Genomic DNA, 22347 nt, shown 5'->3' with positions numbered 1-22347 from the left:
CAGCTGGGATGCGACGTGGAGGGCTGACAACCGGTGTTGTCACTGGATCTACCTTCATTGAGTACGTTACAGGTAAGTCACCGACTTCATCCTTGAATAGGTCTGCATATTCCTGAAACATTTTTTGTGACAGGGTGTGATCCTTTACACCAGGGGTGGGGAACGTCCGGCCCGCGTGGTTCCCCACCCCTGCTTTACACAGTCTAGGTGGAATACCTCACTGCTGAAGGTGACCAGCTTCATATGTATGCTGTCCTGTAGGCGAAGAATGGAGTGAACATTTTCTTTCACCACTTGAAACTGTAGGTTGTACCACATCGTTGAAACCTTCAGTTTGAATCCAGAGGAGGACACATTCTAAACAAGCCTACTTTGGATCCTGGCCAAAACAAAGTACATCGCTCCAGTTCAGATTCAGCTACTCCAAATTACCTACCCATGTCGTGAAAGCTTTATACTTTTAATGAACAACTTGTATAGTGTTCTCACTATTAAAGGAACAGTTTGATCCTTTAATGAGAGTCATTCGTAGACGCATCGGTTATGCACCCTGCACAATGGACGGGGAAGGCTGGAAGACTAGAATACGACTAGGACTAAGAAGACTCCCAAGACTATAATTGAATTGTATCACAAGTTAGTACCACCAGAGGGAAATAGTGAGCGGTTTTATAATAAAGTACTTACATCTTCAATCAAATTGAGCGTAATCACATTTTACCGTAGCTATAACTTTAGCGTACCTTAATGTAGTTCTGAAATAGCCTACTAAAGTTGTCTTTCTGAACAAACCACAGCATTTAAACAAAACTAGGACTACATACTAAAGGCCATAAATAAGAATAGATAGCTTGTCCAATATAGCGCCATTGCGCTCATGCATTCCTGCGCGCTGGAACGCGCCAGGGGCAGAGTGCTGAAGATGTAGTTGGATGTTGTGAGGAGAGCTTAGAGATTGAGCGGCGCAAGAGGGAAGTGTTGGAACTCAGTTAATGCCTTCAACCCGGCGTCCTTGTGCTGCCACAATGAAGAACAGCAGGACAGTGCATATCGGACAATCTAAATTTTACTCGGAGTGGAGTCAAGTCAGGTTCAGTGAAAAAAATTGAAGAGAACTTCCATTTGAAGTCGCGTCTCTTTAAATTCTTCTGTTGATTTGAGCATGTTTGACAAGAACGGCTCCAAGATATATTTCTAAAATGTACCATTTTTAATCAAACACCAGAGGAGTGCGTCAGTGTGCGGATGAACAACCTTCTTTGTGGTTTCTCGATCGAATTTGTTCTAAAGCAAATTTATTTACTCGGGTTTATTTACTATTGTTTCCTAATAGGAACTCCAAAATGGATCCATTGTTCACTTCGACAGATGCGCCAAGTAACGGGACTAACGTCTCCGATTTTCAGAATCGAACAATTTATTGGAACCAGTTTGTCCAACCCGTTTGGAGAATTGTCCTTTGGGCTACTGCCTACAGTTGCATAGTTATTGTGTCCGTGGTAGGGAACATTATAGTTATATGGATAATTATTGCGCATAAACGAATGAGAACAGTGACCAACTATTTTTTGTTGAACCTGGCGTTCGCTGAAGCATCTATGTCAGCTTTTAATACCGTTATCAACTTCTCCTATGCCGTACACAACGAATGGTACTTCGGGCTGGTGTACTGCCGCTTTCACAACTTCTTTCCCATCGCCGCTGTCTTCGCCAGTATCTACTCAATGTCTGCCATAGCGCTAGACAGGTAAGCATGGACAACTGTGTGCATGCCGCACAATCACATCAATCATTGTCAAACTATGTTGACACAACCCCGATACCTAGTCCAAAGTCAAGAAAACCGTTCAGTCTGTGATTCTGACAAAATAATGCACGAATTCATACATTAATCAACAATTAAACCAAACCCTAATATGATGTTATCTTTAAAACATGGTGGGTTAAGTGTAATTTAAAGTATGTTCAATTTTAGCATGGCTCTGTGTGGCAAGGATAGTTTAGGGGCTGTTAGGATTAGTCAACCATTCAGAGACAGCATATGTTCAGTTGTGTGAGTCACAGTATGCTCTGTAAGGCTATAAATCAGTCTTGAGCTTGTCAACTCACCTATTCCACTCATCGGTTAACCCACAAACTATCATTCTGAGGGTTCCATCCCCCCCTTTTGAAGATGAATCAGGAGCATAATTTAACATCTCAATCTCTGTATGTGGTTGTGTGTATTTTGTGTGTGTGTGTTCAGGCATTTTGTGCCCTGTGATTGTCATTCGTACTTGTGTGTGTTTCACCAGCTGTTGCTTTGACGCTAACCTTTTTCCGTATGTTAGAAATGAAGTTGTTTTGATGTAGATGCTACGAGAGGAGGCCTCCATGCCTTCAGAACTGGAAATAGAGTTGAAATAGTGGAACTCAGAGTCTGTCACCCTCCTGCGTATTTCCTATTCGCAAGTAGCAGAGGCATAACCTAGACCTAACCTTCTGCACTGTTTTCAAATTCAATACCTCTGATGCAGGAGATGTGGAGGTGCTGCCTGCCTGTACAGTCAAAGAAAGGGAGAGAGAGAATAAGGTTGAAAGAGGGAGAGAGAGTTACTCTAACTCTGACTATCAGCAGCTACCCAGTGGCTCATCCAGACACTAAAAGATGCCTTGCACATGCTAATTTATCATTACCTGCACCAATCTAGTCTCACCCAGTGCTTAAGTGTACTTGTAGACACAAAACAAGGATCTGCCTTGTGTCTAAAGCAGTGAACCGGCTTAATGTTCAGTTTTCTGAAAAGGATAGTTTTACATGCTTAACTACTCAATTTATTCAGTCTGATTATTTATGCATATATATTTCTAGGACATGCAGACAAGACTAAATTGATCAACAGCAAGCACAATAGGCTGAAATAAAATTCACTAACACATGTTTATTGCCTTTAATAGATGAACATAGCTTTAATTCTGCTCCTCAGTAGCCAAGGTGTTGTAATACACAGTGGAGGTGGATGAGTGGATTCAGGGGTGCATCTGGGCTAACCTGGTTAATTCCCACTAGCGGAAACACACAGCATCTGTTGCTAGCGCTGCTGTTGTCACCTCGTCCCTGTGTCTGCTGTTCACGCTTGCAGCCACCAGCCCCAGCAAGCTTGTTGCATGTCAGCCATGTCACCGCTTACACGCCCATGCTTGGCTACGCGGCTGTGCTACAGTGGAGGGTGTTTTTTTTTTACCTCCCCTCCCTCCCACCTGTAATGTTGTAGTCCCGCTTATACGTCTTTGCCACTCATCCCTCGAGGGGTGTCACCGCGATCCGTCCCCCTCATCCCGTCGATTGGGCTGCCCTCTGTGCTGCTAGGCTCTGTCTCATAGCTCACACCCGCAATCCAACTGAGCACAGCTATGCACACAATCAGATCAGATATTCATAAGGTATCTCATCTCAAACACATACAGACACACACACACACACTGCCCCCCCACACACACAGACACACACCCCACACACACACACACACACACCATCCCCACACGCACACACATACATGCCCCCCCCCTACACACACAACACCCCCTGACAGATGCGTTGCAATATGATTGATGCTCCTAAGCCCAGGTGAATCCTGGCTGGTTTCTGTGTGCTGTGGAGGAGAGCCGGGTTTCGGGTGCATCCTGGCTCACGAGCAAGGGAAACTGCTGACTAGAGGTGCGATGTCATGTCCGTGGACCAGAATAGAAAAGAGCCCCCTCTCTCTTTCTATCAATCAGTGTTAGCCTTGCATCCCCCTGTTTGGCACTCTCCAAGGCAGTCTCCTCCCGTCTGTTGATGGGGGGAGGGGAGGGGGGGGGAGGGGTGCTGGGGGGGTTGTAAAGAAACACCCAGGAAAGAAACAACACCCCAGGAGAGACCACTATGTTCCCTCAATAGCTTCCCGATTAAGAGCCTTCAAACACAGGTGCAAGTAAAATTAGTGGGAGGTGTTGAGGATAATAATGGTTCCAGTCACACACACACTCCCGAACACACACACTCCCGCAGGCCTACTCCCCCACTACCTCTCTGTCCCACACAGACCACGCATTCCCACACACCCACTCCCTCTCTCCTCCACACACACACACACTCCCGAACACCTGCAACCCCCTCCTTCTCGCTTACCCCCCCACCCTACAATGTGTCTCCTTGGTTTCATTGGATTGCGTCTAGTATTGCAGGAGCCCTGAAAATGCTTTTATTGGATTTACGTCACCGATTCCTAGAAGGCACGAATTGTTTGCCTCTGAAAAGAGCACAACATGTCCCTCAGCCATGCGAGACCTAGATGTGAGGAGCGCAGCTTCTACAAGGTTCAAAGAAAGCGAACAGCGCTATATGTGTGGGTGAAAAGGGGAGGGGTTCTGCCTGCTCAGGGTTAAACTCAGATGAGGGCATCTTGAAGTATGAAATTCTGGGTGGCCGGTAGTGAAGTGTACAGTATAAAATGCAGGTTCTCCCATTCATCATACGTAAACAGTACGTTCTGATGTAGGATCAGTGGTCTGATTCCCCCGCATCTCGTGTTTGTCTCTCCTCTATTTTCTCCTGTCTGTCACTGGTGCTATCTTATGTGTGTGTCACCACAGCAGTCATGGAGTCAGAGGGGTGGCAGGGGGTGGCCACCCCAGGTGCCACCCCAAAATGTCATTCGCTATCCCTGGCAATTGGATGCTAATTGACATTTAATTTATCTTGTTAAAAGAAGCGTTTCTTTTGACATCTAGCAGTGCATTTTTTCAATCGAGGATATTTCCACAGTTTACCAGTCAGTCACAAATCACTACGCCAGCGTCTGATACAGCGCCAGCGGCGGAAGACAAGAGCATCATATTAAAATAATCATTTTAAGGTTTAGCATTGGGGTTGAGGCTTCCTGAACAAAATGTTATGAAAGTTGAGTTGCTGGGCCGCAGAGCCATTGAAAAAGATATATTTTTCTATGGCTCTGCTGTGCAGATGTAGCCTGGTCCTACCAGACTCTCGTACAGAGTCTGGGCACTCCCCATTGACAAGCGTTCCTTGAAGGCGGGTACTCTGTTGAAGTTTAAAACGATTGGATCTGCCCAGAGCCACTCTGGATCTGCCATAACTAATCGCTAACGTTCGCCTGAGCCAACTCCTTCACCACTGACGGAGCGAGCTGGAAAATCTAACTTTTCCCGAACCCTGTGGCACATCATGGCCACCAACAAAACTCAGCAAAGTTTGTTCTTGCTCCAGCTTTAAAGGGGTCATTGACTGCAAAACCGAGTTTACCTTGTCTTGTTGAATAACGACAGTTCGGTGGGTAAAATGGACATACAGTGAACCTCAAGTCCCATGACATCTCTTTCCTATAAAAATCTCACAATTAAAAAATTTAGCTGTAAAACGTTCGGTTTCCAAACACATTTGTGACGTCACAAATGTGGCTCCACCTTTTTTGGCTCTGGTCTGTACCCTTTGTCACTCCCCAATCTCAGGGTTCGCGTAGATCTCAGACACTAGTTTAGCTGTGCGCTGCTCTGTGTACTTCCACAAGAATTACAAAGAAGAAAGTTTGGAAGTTTTTCAAGGGAGTCAGATGGCTGAGTGGGGAATGTAAAGCAGGATTTGCTATGAAGCTGTTGCTGAAAAGAGGTGCTGTTTCGACCTTATGTTCATCACAACCGCAAGCTGTAGTATGATTTTGTCGCTAACAGTTATTAGCAATGCTGACGTATTATTGGCAACGGGGCTAACATTATTTCATGTTGCTGACTGTGTTTCATTCGAATAAATAACCTGTGTTGTCATGTAAATCGACAATTCACGATGCATGTTTGTCAAGATCTTTGTCAGGTTATTTTTTATTTTATCTTTCAGCAAGATGGCTAACTCAAGCTGAGTTGAATCACGATAGTTTGGTTGCTAAGCTGTAACGTTACCCACCTAAGTCGATCCGGAGACCGGAGACCTTAAGGAACAGTGTGAAATACCCTATAAAACCAGTCAATGACCCCTTTAACTTCTGGAAATTTGGTAGCGTTGCCACAACGGACCAAATGGCTTCGCTCGCATCTTTCTCCGCCGCCATTACTTAACTACTACTCAAACTAGTGCACGACCTCAACGTCATTGTTCTCAGCCACTCCCTCTGTTGGTTGATTGGACAGGTAAAAATTGGCCGGAGAAAACCAGCGAATATACCGCAAACCCAGACTGACTTACTGAAGGAAAATGAAAATTGAGCGGAAGTACGTAGGAGGGCGGAGCCAGGCTGGTGCAGATGCATATTGGCAACAGATTCGGATAAGAGAACTGTCTCTGTTTTTGTTTAGCACTTAGCACTACCTTTATAACTAATTTCATTTCGTTTTTTAAATTTTCATTTATATAGCACACAAAAACAGTTGTTTTCATTTAGCCATTTGAAATCTATTGTAATGACCTGACTAGGTCAGAAAGGAGCAATCGTCCAGGCATAAGATGAAGTTCCCGAATGGGTTAGCCAGGATGCCCGGCATCAGAACATTCCGGGCATTCCCATGTTGGCAGACAGCAGGTTGATTGGCATGTTGGACCCTGTGGTACTGGGTACTGGTAAATACAACACAACCAACTAACAGCCTAACATATAACACACGTCTCTGTGCGGGTCGCTACACTATTTTTGTACTTTAACTGCTAAGATTCCTTGATGAGATGCCTTATCAATCTATTAACGTTACTTAAAAGATTAACACTGCAGTCAGATAGCTACCCTGTTTGCTATTGTATAATGCCTGTTTGAAATACGTATTTCAGAGTAGGGCTAGCCATGATCTAGTAACTTAAAGCCTGGTAGTTTATTGAAGATTAATAATGGGGATATGTTTAAGATTGAGATTTGACTCAAATGTGGGTAATTGGATGTGTAGGCCTACATGTTGTTTTTGCTTAGGGTTCACTTCAAACATGAAAACTAAGGGTGAGATACCAGAATTCTTCAAAATGCTGAGCAAACAGGATCAGGTGCAAATAGACCCCAGTCCTTGCACCACCCCAAGATCTCAGAGCAGCTCCCTCCCCGAGGCTAGTCAGAGTCAATGTGGTCAGACTTCACAAGGACTCTGTCTACCAGCTCCAGGTCAGAACATACTAGGCAGTCAGTTACATGCCATGTAGAGACACAGTCTATTCATAGTAAATATAGAATTTTATTAAAGTAACCCTAGTGGACCATACTAGGTCACTCTGAAGAACTCAGGCTTAAGTGAATTATAATTTCTACTTCTAATCAGCAATCATATGAATAATTGACACTCCTTAGATGCCAGGCTAAGGTTACACACTTATTTCAATCTTGGTCTCTGGACCCCCTGAAGTAGCCCTGGCCACCCCTTGGACAGCCCATATATAAAAGTCTGGTTTTGCCACTGGACCACAGGGAGCACTCGAAACACAGTTCTCTCCTTCCCCCTTGGTGATGAGAAGGAGAATGTCTAATTAGCTGGCTAAATCGAGTTATTACGTGAATTAAGCCATTGATTAGATCACTTAGTTAGACTTCATCTTTCATGTGGTCCTCTGTAGTACACTCAGACGATACAATCCTGACAGAGAAACATGCTTGTTGTTATTCATGACCCCACATTATGTGCATAATGACTTGGTAAAATGATGTCTAAAAGTGGATGATAATAACGTTGAGAGCTTCCGATCTAGAACCCAAAACGAAAGAAGCCCAATTTCTTGGTGTTTACCTGGTTAGAAATACGCTTTGAAAGATGACTTCATTTTTCAAGGGCAGGGGCTAACAGAAAATAAACTGGGATTGTGAAGAGAATTTTAATGTATGCATTATATTCTTTGATACCCTTGGGTTTAGAACACAGTAATTACTTTCTTTCAACACTGGCTGTTTGTTTCTGTGTGTATGTGAGAGATGGGCAATCGCATCTGTTTCCCGGTTTGAGCCGTCGGCCAACCACACTATGTCAAGTCTATGATTGCCATGGGCTGCTTTGTTGCACAAATAAATAACCCTCCAGACCAGACATGAGTGACCGACCTCTCCTCCTGATGGTCCCCAGGTACATGGCCATCATCCACCCACTGCAGCCCCGGATGTCCTCGACAGAGACCAGGGTGGTGGTGGTGGTGATCTGGGTTCTGGCCCTGCTCCTGGCCTTTCCCCAGTACTATTACTCCACCACAGATGAGCTTCCTGGAAGAGTTGTCTGCTACATCGACTGGCCCGAGTACACTGTCTTCGACTTCGACAAGATGTGAGTGACTGTGTGTGCGTGGGACTGTGTGTGTGTGTGTGTGTGTGTGTTTGTTTGTTTGTGCGTGTTGTTTCTTTGTGTGCTTGCGTGTGCGTACATGGGTTTGTGTGCGAGTGTGAATGTGTGTTGGTTGAACTATTCTGAGTGTGTGCAAGTGTGTGTGCTCTATTCCCTAGTCCCATTAATAACCAATGCTGATAATGTGTTTCCATTCAAAAAAAGAATGTGTAAAAGGATGTTCTTGTTTAATGAGTGGAGCCACTGAACAAGGGATCCATTCCTTTCATGTTTGTGTGGATCCGGGACAAATTCGTCAATTTCTAAACATCCAGACAAAAGAGACGAGAGGGATTGTTTTATTGCAGTGTTTTGTATCGAACACAAGTTACACTGTACAGTTTAACCTCCCCTCTTCAGTGAGGTTAGTAGGCCTGGCTTCATTCAGGATCAAGGATGAATGGTGCGCGCTGAGAGATGTGACAGTGCTGTGTTGATGCTCAGGAGAGGACCCGGGCGCTGGGTGAACCCCAGGGGGAAGATGAGAGAGGAAGAATCTGTTTCTCTGCTAATTCACCCTGGATACTGCTAAACATGGTTATTATCACTAACTCTGCCTATTACTGTATTACTAACCCTGATTATTACTACTAATCCTTTTTATTACTAACCCCGGTTATCTCTAACCCTGTTTACTATTCACCATGGTTATTGTGAACCCTCAACACTGCTTATTAATACAAACTCTGTTTATTACTAGCCCTGGTCATCACTAATCCTGTTTAATATTAACCCTGGTTATTACTAACCCTGGTTATTATTAACATTGATTTTACTTAGTACTTTTAATAAAAAATATATTTAATTAAGTTCCTTGAAAAGGTATAAAGCTGGAGCCCCAGATGTCACATTCTCCACCATCTAATTATTATACTTCTTTGTCTAAGGAAACTATTGTACCTTGAAGTTTCCTTCGAGATGAATAAAGTGAGAATTGAATTGTATTCACTTCTTTGAACCATCTTTTAAAGTGGTAAAGTTGGCTGTGAGGAATAAGGAAATAGAAAATACAGGCTGGGGATGTTAAATAATAGAACTCCGTTATCCGGCCAGCAGTGTGTTATAGATCAGGTGAGCATGTCTAACTGGAGGTTAACAAATTAATAAAATGCACTATAAATACATTATATAAATGAAATGATAAATAATGAAGAATAAAAATATGCTTGCTTCTTGTTGGGTTCTGTGGGTCATGATGATGTTTTATGGAGCATGGTGTAATGTCCAGCCAACCATTAAGGGACCAATAAATGTGTGTTAAACAAAACTCACCTCTCTCTTTCTCTCTGTGTCTCTTTCTCTTTCGCTCTCTGTTTTGCATCGAGTCCTTTCTCGTTCTCCTCACACCTCCTCCGTCTCCTCCTCACACCCTCCTCTCACGGCTTCTCACAGTTCTTTTCATAGATCTGCATGACATGTGCATCGTCACTGCCGACGAGCTTCACCTCTGCTCTGCATAACCCCTCCCTCCATCCTCTGCTCTCCTTAACCTCTCTCTCCATCCCTCCATCTTCTGCTGAAAGAGATGCCACGGCTTACCATGCTGTGGTGGAGGCTGTGGACACTTATCCGGAGTGACACCTTCACACCTGTTACTGGGGCTGTGTTTGTACTGAGAAGCTGCAACTGTCTGTGCTGGTCCGTGTGACTGGGTATCAGGGGTGTTTGTTGTGGTGTAAACCCACCACTGGACATACACGTACAACCTGGCGCTGTGCTAGACAGATCCCTGAGGCTATGCCCCCCCATCCCCGGGGGCTAGATAAACAAGGAATGAACCAGTTATTATTAGAGGACTCATTTCTTCTCACCTTGGAAAGTGTTTGCAACCCCTGCGCCCTTTAATGTCTTTGTTTTTGTGTTGTTGCTACCTAGGCTCGTGGTGAACAGATAAACACAGATTGGAAGTCTGCTCGGATCACCCTCAGTGATTCAGCTGATTATGCAGCCATTGTCTGAAGAAACCATTGTCTTCTGGCTTGGCCCTGTGTTGGAATAATTTGCAATGAACAGTACTATGACAATTACCATGTTCATGTCGGAATGGCTGTGGAGCGTGTAGCTGTTTTAATGAACACATCATAGCTAAATGAGAAGAGGCGTCACATGGAGACCCTGCTGTAATTGACATATCTGATTGCGTGAGGCCCTTGTGCTCACCCCAATATCCCCTGGCCAGGCCCTCTGCCCCCTGGTCCAGACTCTCAGCACGCAGAGATTGGGTCACAAGGCCACAGGGGAAGGGTATAAATAGGTCGAGGCCAGTTACCAAACCCTTGGATTCGTTAGCGGGCTTACGAACGCGTCTGTGTTGCACGGACCGCACACATGCTCACACACACACAAGAATCCACACACATACACAATACACACGTACAGGCACACACAAGGATGCACACGTGCAGACACACGCACACAAACACAGAAAACAACACAGGCACACGTAAAAAGAAGCAGAAATACGTTCAGGCCATTCCAACCCGGGTACACCTTGCTCTCTCCCTGTTCCCTCCCCTAAATTGGTCCCCTTGAAAGGCCTCTTTGATGTACGCCAGTAAGGCAGTGTGATTTGAGGTGTCAGGTTACCTTGTCTGCTACAGATACCTTGTCTGCTACAGATACCTCTCCATACAGACACACACACGCACACTTACAGTAAAGTATGGTCTTATGCATGTAAACAAAGAGAATGTTATCCGATGTTTTTGGAGCAGTGGCTCTATAGACAAGCGGTGTATTGATGCTAGTCCTCTGACATGTAGGTGAACGTAACCTCCGATTCCTCTAGTTCTCCATCCATCACAAGGATAGATTTTTTCAATCAGACCTACTGAAGTCCCTGGGAGGGAGTGGACTCATTTTGTATTCAGAGGGGATTTCTCAATGCTGCACTGATCACTGATTTTTGCAAATTGCTTCAGAGTCCAGACCAAGCCATGCTGAAAGTAGTACTAACAATTCTTGAGGTAGATACAAGGTTGAAATAACTGTGTGTGTGTGTGTTTGTGTGTCTGTAATTGAACCATAGGTGAATGTGTGCACTTGTAGTCTGTCTGTGTGCATGCGTTCGCTTTTCCAATAGAAACGTTCTCTGTTTGGAAGTGTTGAAACAATGCGCTGTGGGAGAAAACAAAAGCATTGCATGCTTTTTGTCTGTGAAACAACTGTGATAACCACCTCAAAGCAGTTCCAACTTGGCTAGCCACGCTCACAAACCTTTCTGGGGAATCAGTGTTCTCTCTGTATGACAAAAGTTCTAATAACTATGTGGAAAGTAAAGCCCCGCTTTCCTGTGTCATGGAGAGGAGACAACGGAAAAATTAATCTTACTCTCTGGTTTTGGAAGGCTGTCACATTCTTTTATGTTGAACGAGGGTTGAAAAAGTTGTTTGTCATTTCGGAATTGCTCCACAAGCGATGCTGTGTTGCAAATGAATAAAAGCTATCTGGGAAATAGGGAATAGAAATGCTTGCCACCTTTTTATAGCATTGTTTACCAACAGCCAGTATTACGAGTGTGACAGGCAATTTCACACATCTTTGACATAACAACGCTAGTAGAAGCCCCACCTTTCACCAGTAGCCTTTATCCTCTCAAGCAGATCTCATATCCGGCAGCTCTAATCACTCCTAACCAACTGTGAACATGATTAATATTGTATTTGTATTGTACAACAGATGCTTTCCACCATAAAACAGAAACACATACAGATTCAAGAGCAGAGATGGATGTAAGCAGAGATGGATATAATATTTAAAGAGTTTTAGGAAGATTCTAAAAGCCTCTCTTGTGCATACTAACGGTAATATTTTAACTCAGATGTAGTTTCATGGCAGCTACTGTACTTTAAACTCTGAAAGGACTTTCTTGGGATTTATAAAGAATAGCAGCCAGACACATTTCCTCCGCTCCTCATTGCCTGCTCGATGGTGTGGTCCGTTTCAGTTTATCACGCGAGCCACTGCACACTGTCACATGAGCATCATCTCAGTGAATCATCGAGGAAGGGAGATGAGCTCAGCTGGGCAGCACGCAGCGAGATAAATGGATTGTCCTTTGGAGTTCACGAGCATCAAGGGGTCCTCCTGCAGCAAACACCACACATACACACGCACATATACAAATACCACATACACACGTACACACACTTAGCACCGAAATCCACAGCAGGCTCAGGAGCTAGATCAGTGACTTGTATCCATGTCTGATGACCAAGTAATTCTCTTGTTACATGCTGTCTTAATCCATTAATTCACAAAGCTTTCATTTGCATGACAGTTGACTGTTTGAAAAACTTTCGGCCCTGTGAACTTTTCGGATTTAGATTTTTTTTCGGATACCTGTGCGTGTGCACACAATTTCTCATCAGTCACATACAGCAGGGAATGAGAGGAGGCCTTTAATCCTGCCTCACTTCCCCACCTACCATCTCTCTCCTTACCCCCTCCTTCCCCGGGCACTACGTTGTGTGTGATCCTGTCCATCCTCCCACCAGGTACCACGTGTGTGTGGTGATCTTGATCTACGTGCTGCCCCTGCTTGTGATGGGATGTGCCTACCTCGTGGTGGGCCTAACCCTGTGGGCCAGCGAGATTCCCGGAGACTCCTCCGACCGCTACAGGGAGCAGCTGATGGCCAAACGCAAGGTGAGTCTCAACATGTCTCCACACCCAGGAACCAGGTAGGACCAAGGAAGAAAGATACACACCCAGGAACCAGATAGGACCAGGGTACACAACTCCACACCCAGGAACCAGGTAGGATCAGGGTACACAACTCCACACCCAGGAACCAGGTAGGACCAGAGAACATAGATCCACACCCAGGAACCAGGTAGGACCAGGGGAAGCACAAAGCTCCAGGGGAAGCAGTTATTGTCTTCTAAACATATTTACAATATGAGTTCCACCTGAGTCCGTTGTTGTGAAAATCATGGACAGGAGTAAGTGAAAATGAACAGGCTTACTCAGTTCAATTGATAAAACAGAGGTCCATTGCTGCTTATACTTTTATCCTTCTGGTATCAAACACCAAGTCACCCATAACTGAAAGATCGAAGTATGTGGGTTTCTTACATCTTCTTCTCATTAAATAATCAGTACATGAACCTGAGATTAAAAGCTCCTGCTGTCTGTCTGCCCTTTCATCTTAGCCACGTCTGCTCCCCTCGGCTTTCTCCCCATCTCTCTTTTCCCTCTCCTCGATCTCGTTTGACATGGTTTCCTCTTCCATCGTTCATGGTTTGTGTGTGTCGTCTGTTCCTTTTTTTACGTGTGGTTTTTTTCCAGGTGGTGAAGATGATGACGGTGCTGGTGTGTGTGGTGTTTTCCAGGTGGTGAAGATGATGATGGTGGTGGTGTGTGTGGTGTTTTACAGGTGGTGAAGATGACGATGGTGGTGGTGTGTGTGGTGTTTTCCAGGTGGTGAAGATGACGATGGTGGTGGTGTGTGTGGTGTTTTCCAGGTGGTGGAGATGATGATGGTGGTGGTGTGTGGTGTTTTCCAGGTGGTGGAGATGATGATGGTGGTGTGTGTGGTGTTTTCCAGGTGGGGAAGATGATGATGGTGGTGGTGTGTGGTGTTTTCCAGGTGGGGAAGATGATGATGGTGGTGGTGTGTGTGGTGTTTTCCAGGTGGGGAAGATGATGATGGTGGTGGTGTGTGTGGTGTTTTCCAGGTGGGGAAGATGATGATGGTGGTGGTGTGTGTGGTGTTTTCCAGGTGGTGAAGATGATGATCGTGGTGGTGTGTGTGGTGTTTTCCAGGTGGGGAAGATGATGATGGTGGTGGTGTGTGTGGTGTTTTCCAGGTGGGGAAGATGATGATGGTGGTGGTGTGTGTGGTGTTTTCCAGGTGGTGAAGATGATGATGGTGGTGGTGTGTGTGGTGTTTTCCAGGTGGGGAAGATGATGATGGTGGTGGTGTGTGTGGTGTTTTCTAGGTGGGGAAGATGATGATGGTGGTGGTGTGTGTGGTGTTTTACAGGTGGTGAAGATGACGATGGTGGTGGTGTGTGTGGTGTTTTACAGGTGGTGAAGATGACGATGGTGGTGGTGTGTGTGGTGTTTTCCAGGTGGTGGAGATGATGATGGTGGTGGTGTGTGGTGTTTTCCAGGTGGTGGAGATGATGATGGTGGTGTGTGTGGTGTTTTCCAGGTGGGGAAGATGATGATGGTGGTGGTGTGTGTGGTGTTTTCCAGGTGGGGAAGATGATGATGGTGGTGGTGTGTGTGGTGTTTTCCAGGTGGTGAAGATGATGATCGTGGTGGTGTGTACGTTCGCTGTCTGCTGGCTGCCCTTCCACGTGTACTTCCTGCTCCATCAGTTCTTCCCCCAGCTGTTTGAGGAGACCTTCATCCAGCAGGTGTACCTGGCCATCATGTGGCTGGCCATGAGCTCCACCATGTACAATCCCATCATCTACTGCTGCCTCAATGACAGGTGACGCACACACACACACACGCCAATATGCACAGGCACACACAGGCATGTACACACACCCACCACACGCACACACGTAGGGTGGGCTTTTAATTGGTTTTGTAAGCAAATAAATTAACCACCATTGATAAGCAGAGCTGTTCCCCAACATATACTTGGAATACAAATAAGATACAAGGAGTGTGACTTATTTGACTCCTTTTGTGACTTCAAAAGGATTGTGGCTTAGCAAATAAATGAACAAAAGTCAAAAATGGTTGGGCCTATCACCACAAAATCACCAGATAAGTTCCGGAAACATACCCTGAAGTGTCTTTTAAATCGGCCTCTACGGGTGTGACAAATGCGGAACAAACTGAGAGCCTCGGCCTGACAAGAGATAATTAGACACTCCACTGTGTGTCTGACTTTTCTTGGTGAGGATTCGTGCTACTGACTCAGATGTGGCTTTGCAAAGAGTTCTACCCACTTGGTGTAGTAATCAACGAATACTAACATGTAGACGTTCTGGGTGGAACTTCGAGGGAGAGCACCCATCAGATCAACTCCAAGCGTTTTCCAGGGATGGTGTACAATTGTCTGTTGTTGTTTTCCCTCCAGCCATCTACTCTCCGTCTTGTGCTTCTGACATACCTGGCAGCTCTTGATGAAATTCCTGACATCCAAGTTCATTTTTGGCCAGTACACCAGAGCTTGCAACCATTTATATGTTTTGAACCGTCCAAGATTACCTGCCAAGGGATCAAAATGGAAAAGGTGACGCAATTGAAGACGTAGGATAGTTGGAATCTAAACCTGATGCAGTGTCCTATGTGGTAGCTTCACAACTCTATATACTATATCTTGACATACCACGTTCAGTTGTCAAACTTTTTGTTTCCCCCCTCTGTCCAAGATTGACTTGCACCTAGTGATCGTTCTGCTGGGACTTCCAAATAATCTCATCCGAAAGGGGAAACACAGATTTGGGGGATTCATGACAATTTACCCAAACAGAAGCACAGATAGACTGAGGGCCCTTTGTACCATCTAAAGAAGCCCTTGAAAGTGCATAACCACATGAAAGATAAACCCCTGCAATCTTGAAGGCCAACAGACTAGTCCAGTGCTTGGTTTGGTGGTCTTGAACACCCTCACAAGTGAGGAATGGTCTGTGACCACAATGAAGTGTTGTCCTTCTAGATAGTATATCTACCTTTCTAGTACCAAAAGAACAGCAAGACATTCCTGCTCAGTTGTGGAATAGTCCCGTTCTGCGCTGTTCAGAGTTCGACCAGCAAATGCAAGCACCTCTTCAGCTCCAACTTCAATCTGTTGTACAAAAACTGCACACAACCCAACATCCCTAGCATCAGTGTAGACAATAACAGGGAGTCATAATTTGGGTGAGCCAAGATGGGAGATGTAGTCAGGTGTCGTTTGAATATTTCAAAGGATGTCTGGCATTCATTTGTTCCCTTTCTTTGCAGCGCAAACAGTGGTTCTGCCACCAGTGAGAAGTTTGGGATAAATCTATGATACCAACCAGCCATCCCCAAAAATTGTTGTAGGGCCTTGAGAGTGGTTGGCCCAGGGAAGTCTTGGACAGCTTTAGTTTTATCCAGATCAACACTGATGCCTTCTGAAGAGACAATATGGCCAAGGAACTTCAAGACGTTTTTGCAGAGGTTCCTTTTCTTCATGTTTACACGAGTCCAGCTATTCTTAGATTGTCCAACACTGTCTGAACATGTTGGAAGTGTTGGTCTCTTTTCCAGGAGTAGATAATGATGTCGTCCAGCTAGACTACACATATCTTCCCTTTTAGTTCCATTAAGGCAGACTCCATATGTCTCTGAAAGGTGGCTGGAGCAAAAGGCATAACCCGAAAGGAGAACAGTCCTTCTGCACAGACGAATGCAGTCTTGTCCTTGCTGTCCTGGTCCATTTCAACCTGCCAATAGCCACTGTTAAAGTTGAAAGTGGAAAAGACTCTAGGATTTCTTGGATGGTAGGAAGTGGATAAGCATCTGTCTGGGACCCTTAATAAATCATTACTTTACATTAGTATGTTCTCAACGTAACATTTGTAGAGTGATGAATGGATATACAGTATGTCATAATCAAAATGTCATTAGATGGAGGTTGTGGTTGTGTAAAATAAGCTGTTAGTGACAAAACCTAATCTTTGAAAATTGCTATATTGTAATTTTCCCTTCATATGTACGATTTCTGATGAACTGCACCCACAATCGAGAGATTAGTTTTGTCACACTGAACACAATGGAGTCTAGTGTTGACTGGTAATGCGTGACGGTAATAATTTAACTTTTTCCAGTAGCGGAAAATCTGGACTAGATTACCAAACAGACTACACAGACTCTTCAAAGCACAGTTTTAGATGTGCTAAACAGTTATTCAAATAGTGAAAATGCAAAAAAGATGGCTGGCTAGAACCTCGGAATCGCCTCTTGCAACTATATCTGTTATTGTTTTTCATGAAACAGATGATCACTGTTTTGGTTTTATCAATGTCTCTCAGAGCTTCCTCCTGTTAGCTAGCTGTCCCTGCCTCCACCTGTCAGCTACCTGTCCCTGTTTCCTCCTGTTATCTAGTTGTTTCTGTATCTGAAGTGGCTAAGCACATAAGCATAAAAGCTAATGCTTATCCTCTCCAGTCTGCCTCCTATTATAGTACAACAAGAACACACACAAACACACACATAGCAAACAGCACAGAAAAGGCACGGTCAAGCTACTTTAGTCAGGAAATATTCCACCTTCCTCTTCCAAGCTCTATACAAAAATATGAACATTCAGAATCCAGTCTGCCTTTTCCTGTGATTCGCCATCAAACTTTCTTTTCCTCACTTTTATTTCCTCTGCCCTTTTCTCCTGTTCCCTTTGGCACCCTGACTTCCACCACCGTTTCCTGTCTGAACGGGGCTGGTATTCCATACTGGACAGGTTCCGCGCTGGCTTCAAGCAGGCGTTCCGCTGCTGTCCATGCGTACCCGACGCGTCCTACGAGGGACTGGAGCTCAAGTCCACCCGCTACCTTCAGACCCAGACCAGCATGTACAAGGCCAGCCGCATGGAGACCACCATCTCCACCGTGCTCCAGGGGGCCAACGAACCAGAGCCCCCACGGTTAGGGGCAGCAAAGCGGGGGGGCATGGGTGGGGGAGGTGGCGGAGGAGGCGGAGGTGGCGGAGGTGGCGGAGGTGGCGGAGGTGGCGGAGGCAGGGGAACAGGAGGGGTGGGTTTGCCTGCCCGTCGCTCCTCCTTGGACCTCACCTCCAATGGCTCGTCATCTCGGAGCATCTCCAAGACTGTGTCAGAGACCTCCAGCTTCTACTCCGGCAACAACCTGCCAGAGTAGAGCCAGCTCCTATCTCCCCGACCCACACGGACCACGCATGAGCGAGTGTGTGTGTGTGCTTGCGTGCGTGTGTGTGTGTGACTACATCCCTGTCAGTCTGTTTCCGTAGACAGTGGCCCTGGTGCCCTAACCCTATTCAGGAGTAGGAGAGAGAAAAGCTTCATGTTGGATGTTTCCCAAATATGGATCCAAGCTGAGCGTGTTTGATAGGGTTAAGCTCTGTACTGTGACAAAGCTGGTTTCCCTCCTATCCTTCATATAACACAATCAGACCTCAGCCTGAGCACCTCATCCCAGAGAGACTGGATGCACCAGGCTTTGATGGAGAATTCTTTTTAGCTTTTCCTCACCTCCCTCCTGCAACACAGTGTCACTTTGCACGTACGCCCTACACACACTGCACATGGAGTTCACAAGCTCCATTTTTATAACCAGAGTGTAACTGTCTCAAATTGCTGCTGGCGTGCTGTGAATAGTCTCCAGACTTACAGGGTGTTTCTCCGAGTCGCCACCGTGTTTCTCTGGTTTCGCCACCCAGGCTGCCACAACGGTGGCAGCCTGGGTGGCGAAACAAGCGATCCATGAGATGTTGCCGTCTGGGGGCATCTGGCGAGGGACGTCTGTTTCACACCAGCGGGGCAGCCAAGATATGCGCTGAAGCTCTGAACTTGACAGGATGTGATGTGAGAGGTGTGAGGGCTGTCGTCAAAGCCTTTTCTTCGGGTTTCTTGTCTGACAGCGTCCTGTAGGGCTGTCACGGCCAGCCACATGGCATTAGGTCTACTGTACTTCTGTAATATACTATCTGTGAAGGGTTTTAGTGGGCATGCACACATGCACACACACACATACGTACGCACCCGTACACACGTGTTGTTCAAAAGGAAAGCCAGACTAGCTGTTATTCCACTCCAGCCACCCTCCCCTTCGTCACAGGTCTGTTTGTAGTTTGAGGGAAGAGAAAGTGTGGGTTGGTCGGGGCACGGGGGCAGGGGGAAAGAACACCTGTTGTTCCACGTCATGATGCCTGCCTCCGAGTGTCAGCGCTCTATTCTTACTGAGGAGCTCCGGGCCAGGAGGAGGAGGGGGAGGAATGCTTCTGCTATGCTGGCCGTGCTGCTGTCAACCAGCATAGCTGTCCGAGTGTACAGGGATGAACAGAGACTTTCACACCCCTAAGGTTTACATTCTATAAACATACTGGATGATGCATGCAGATTTTCCTCTTTTTGTGCATATTTGGATTTTCCAGGGAGAGAGGGAGATCAAGACGGTGTTTATGTGTGTGTGTGTGTTTGTGTGTGTGTATGTGTGTGTTTGTGTGGCCAGGGTTTGGCTTCCTGTCACAAACTTCAACACGCCAGACCACATAAGAGCGGTGTGTTTATAACACGCTCTGACAGGTGCACATGCAGTCGGGCCAAAGACTTCAGATGAAGGGCTGCAGTTTGGACACATAGCGGTACAGACACTAAACAGATGACACAGCATAATACGGACAAAGGTAAAACAAGCAGTTGAATGTTTGAGTTGAGTGTTTTCAATTTCAGCCGCTAGGGTCAAGTGAAGCTTTTGTATCAGAGATACAGCTGAATGTGTAACACCCCCCCCCCCCCCTCCTAGCCGTTAGCCGCATGGCAGGATGAGAGGGTTCTCCATTGGAGAGCTGTTCGTTTGGAGTGATGGAGACAAAAGACCATGTTGTTGCTAAGAGCCGGCGCCAGTCATCCTAGGCTGCCTACCCAGCAGAGTGAATGGTCTCATCAGCACCATCTCTCTCCAATCACGCTAATTTCCTAGAGGAGGAGACTGGAGCCACGGGAACAGCTGCACACACAACACACACTCGTGGACACACCCATTGGCACATGAGCACACGGCGTGCGTCAGAACTCTACAAAGACACAGAGCACACAGCGTTTTGTGGAAAGGGCGTTTTGTGTGTCAATGAGTGATGTGCTCAAGAGACCATGTTTAAATGAGAGGAATGTGCAGCGTGCGTGTGTGTGGGAGAGAGACAGAGAGAGAGAGAGAGTGGGTGGAGAAGGAAAGAGACTGAGGGAGAGAATGAGCGTTTGAAAGAAAAAGTGTGTGTGTGTGTATGTGAGAGAAAACAAGAGAAAGAGAGTGTGTGTGTGTTCCAGTGTTTACATTTAGTCATTTAGCTCTTATCCAGAGTGTTCCGACCAGTAACAGGACTACACATGTGTGTACGTGGACTCAAAGGACCCAGGCTAGCGGGCCCACCATGAGAGTATGTGTATGTGCCTCCACCATGAAAGGGACTTAACTGCTTGTGACATGGCAGACTGCTGCTATGGGGCTCTACCTGCTCTGTTGGAGGACCAATCAGACACAGCTTCACTGCAGAGTATCTGCCGGTGGACCAGTCAGACACAGCCTCACTGCAGAGTCTCTGTACACACACAGGTCACAGTTGGCCTCGGCTCCTCAGCAGATCCACTGGGGATGTGTGGGAACTGGTGTTCCCTTTCAGACTTTCTTTTATCATTTAAATATAATAGCATGGCATATGAATGCGAATATATTATATATTGTTCTTTTTAATCGTATGTATATGGGGGTCAGATGGCTGAGTGGTTAGTGAGTCGGGCTATTAATCAGAAGGTTGTTGGTTCGATTCCCGGCCGTGCCAAATGACGTTGTGTCCTTGGGCAAGGCACTTCACCCTACTTGCCTCGGGGAGAATGTCCCTGTACTTACTGTAAGTCGCTCTGGATAAGAGCGTCTACTAAATGTAAATGTAATATTAGTTTTTGAATGTTAATAACCAAATTGATATGACAACATTAGCTAAATTGCAGTTTGAGTATCCTTTTTTTCCTTTGTTTTGTTTTCAAACTTCACAGTCACTGACAGGGGAAATATCAGCAACATAAAGAGTTAAACAAAGAATTGTACAATATTCCTCTGCAACTATGACTTTACTGCTTCTAGCTTGTTGATGTTTGACTGCTTCTGCCTCTTCTGTTTAGACATCCCACCCCAGGATGTATCTCTGAGGGTGTGTTGAGCAATGCGTGCCTGCTCCCTGCCTTCTCCCTAGAGTGTTGTATTGTACTACTGTACGCTTTTGGAAATATATTATATATGAATTAGTCCCTGCTGAGAGTTATTTTACATAGGTAGGACAAGTGCAAATTACAGAAAAAAATCTTTGACTATATCTTGGTCTCATAGCTGATGTTAGTATCTTGTTTTAGTGACATCATAAATGTTGTGCTCTATTTGATTGACATAAGTTGTTTATGGGATCTGTTTCACTGTAAACTCTGATATCTGTTGTTTTGGAGTTCTGTGTTCTGTTGTATTCTGGTTATTAATGTCTGTTCAGTCATCATGTCATTTTCATTCTCATCACAAACCAAGTTATAGTGATTATGTGTTCTACTTCCAATTTCAGACAGAGCTTGACAGATGCCATTCAGACATCCATTAAAGAGTTTGACACTGACGCCAGACCAGATAGTGCCTTTTAGCTGAATGACATTGTTGATTGATTAAAAAGACAAGCATTCATGCTTGTAGTGCCATAGATAGCAACATCTCTTCCTCATGGCAAAGCCCTACCTTGGACTGAAGCTCTACTAGTCTAGTCTACTCTTGTTCAAGTTGGACTGTATCTTGTTTGTCATGGAATGAAAGAGAGTGAATAGGAGCAGTCTGTTAGCGGTGCCGTGGCCCTCAGAGTCAGCCTGTGATGTCGGTGGATGAGCTGGAGGGGACTTAGTAAATCTGTTAGATCGCTAGTCCTGTTAGCATGTCAGATGTCACACAGCTGTCCACAAAATTCTGGTTTGCCAGCCTGGATCAGCCCCATCGGGAGACAGTTAAAACACCTGGAACAGCACCAGTGAGAGAAAGTTAAAACACCTTGCTCTCATCTTGTGAGGCAGCTGTATTTACTAGACCACGCAAGAATCCATCTTCCCAAGCTCCAACTTCGTGTCCAAACCATAGTGTTTTGGACCAATCAGCATCCTATGAAGAACTACTGGCTACTAGCCCATGATAAATGGTGATAGATAGATGGTTCATCCAATCACCTGCCAAGTATTTTTTTAGTGCCTGCCTTTTTCCAAACCGTTTCCAAGGAGGCCTTCCCAGATGGTTATGTGTAACACACTATCTGGCAAATCAGGTTAACCTGGCCGGCCTCAGTGAGAGAGTTGAAAGACCAGGGGCCTCAACGTTGCATACAGAGCAAAGG

General features: G+C 45.6%; 1 protein-coding gene across 1 annotated transcript; it reads left to right on the top strand.

Moving 5' to 3' along the window:
- Positions 1 to 939: 939 nt before the first annotated feature.
- On the top strand, positions 940 to 18616 carry tacr1a (tachykinin receptor 1a). Its single transcript, XM_062451555.1, has 6 exons — positions 940 to 1747; positions 8062 to 8256; positions 12810 to 12960; positions 14559 to 14755; positions 17702 to 17913; positions 17977 to 18616. Exons 1-6 carry the CDS (start codon positions 1344 to 1346, stop codon positions 18114 to 18116), a joined length of 1299 nt encoding a protein of 432 aa, XP_062307539.1. The 5' UTR covers positions 940 to 1343; the 3' UTR covers positions 18117 to 18616.
- The last annotated feature ends 3731 nt before the right edge of the window (positions 18617 to 22347 follow it).

Source organism: Osmerus eperlanus, chromosome 25, assembly GCF_963692335.1.
Source record: "Osmerus eperlanus chromosome 25, fOsmEpe2.1, whole genome shotgun sequence".
Taxonomy (NCBI): domain Eukaryota; kingdom Metazoa; phylum Chordata; class Actinopteri; order Osmeriformes; family Osmeridae; genus Osmerus; species Osmerus eperlanus.
The sequence above is the reverse complement of the archived record's forward strand: the minus strand, read 5'-3'. Positions and strand labels throughout refer to the sequence as shown.

What these genes read in the sequence shown, in the direction of transcription:
- tacr1a (XM_062451555.1), top strand. Translation starts at nt 1,344, where the DNA reads ATGGATCCATTGTTCACTTCGACAGATGCGCCAAGTAACGGGACTAAC. An exon ending in TCTGCCATAGCGCTAGACAG is followed by an intron (nt 1,748 to 8,061) that starts GTAAGCATGGAC and finishes GATGGTCCCCAG; the next exon opens with GTACATGGCCATCATCCACC. An exon ending in TACTGCTGCCTCAATGACAG is followed by an intron (nt 14,756 to 17,701) that starts GTGACGCACACA and finishes CATACTGGACAG; the next exon opens with GTTCCGCGCTGGCTTCAAGC.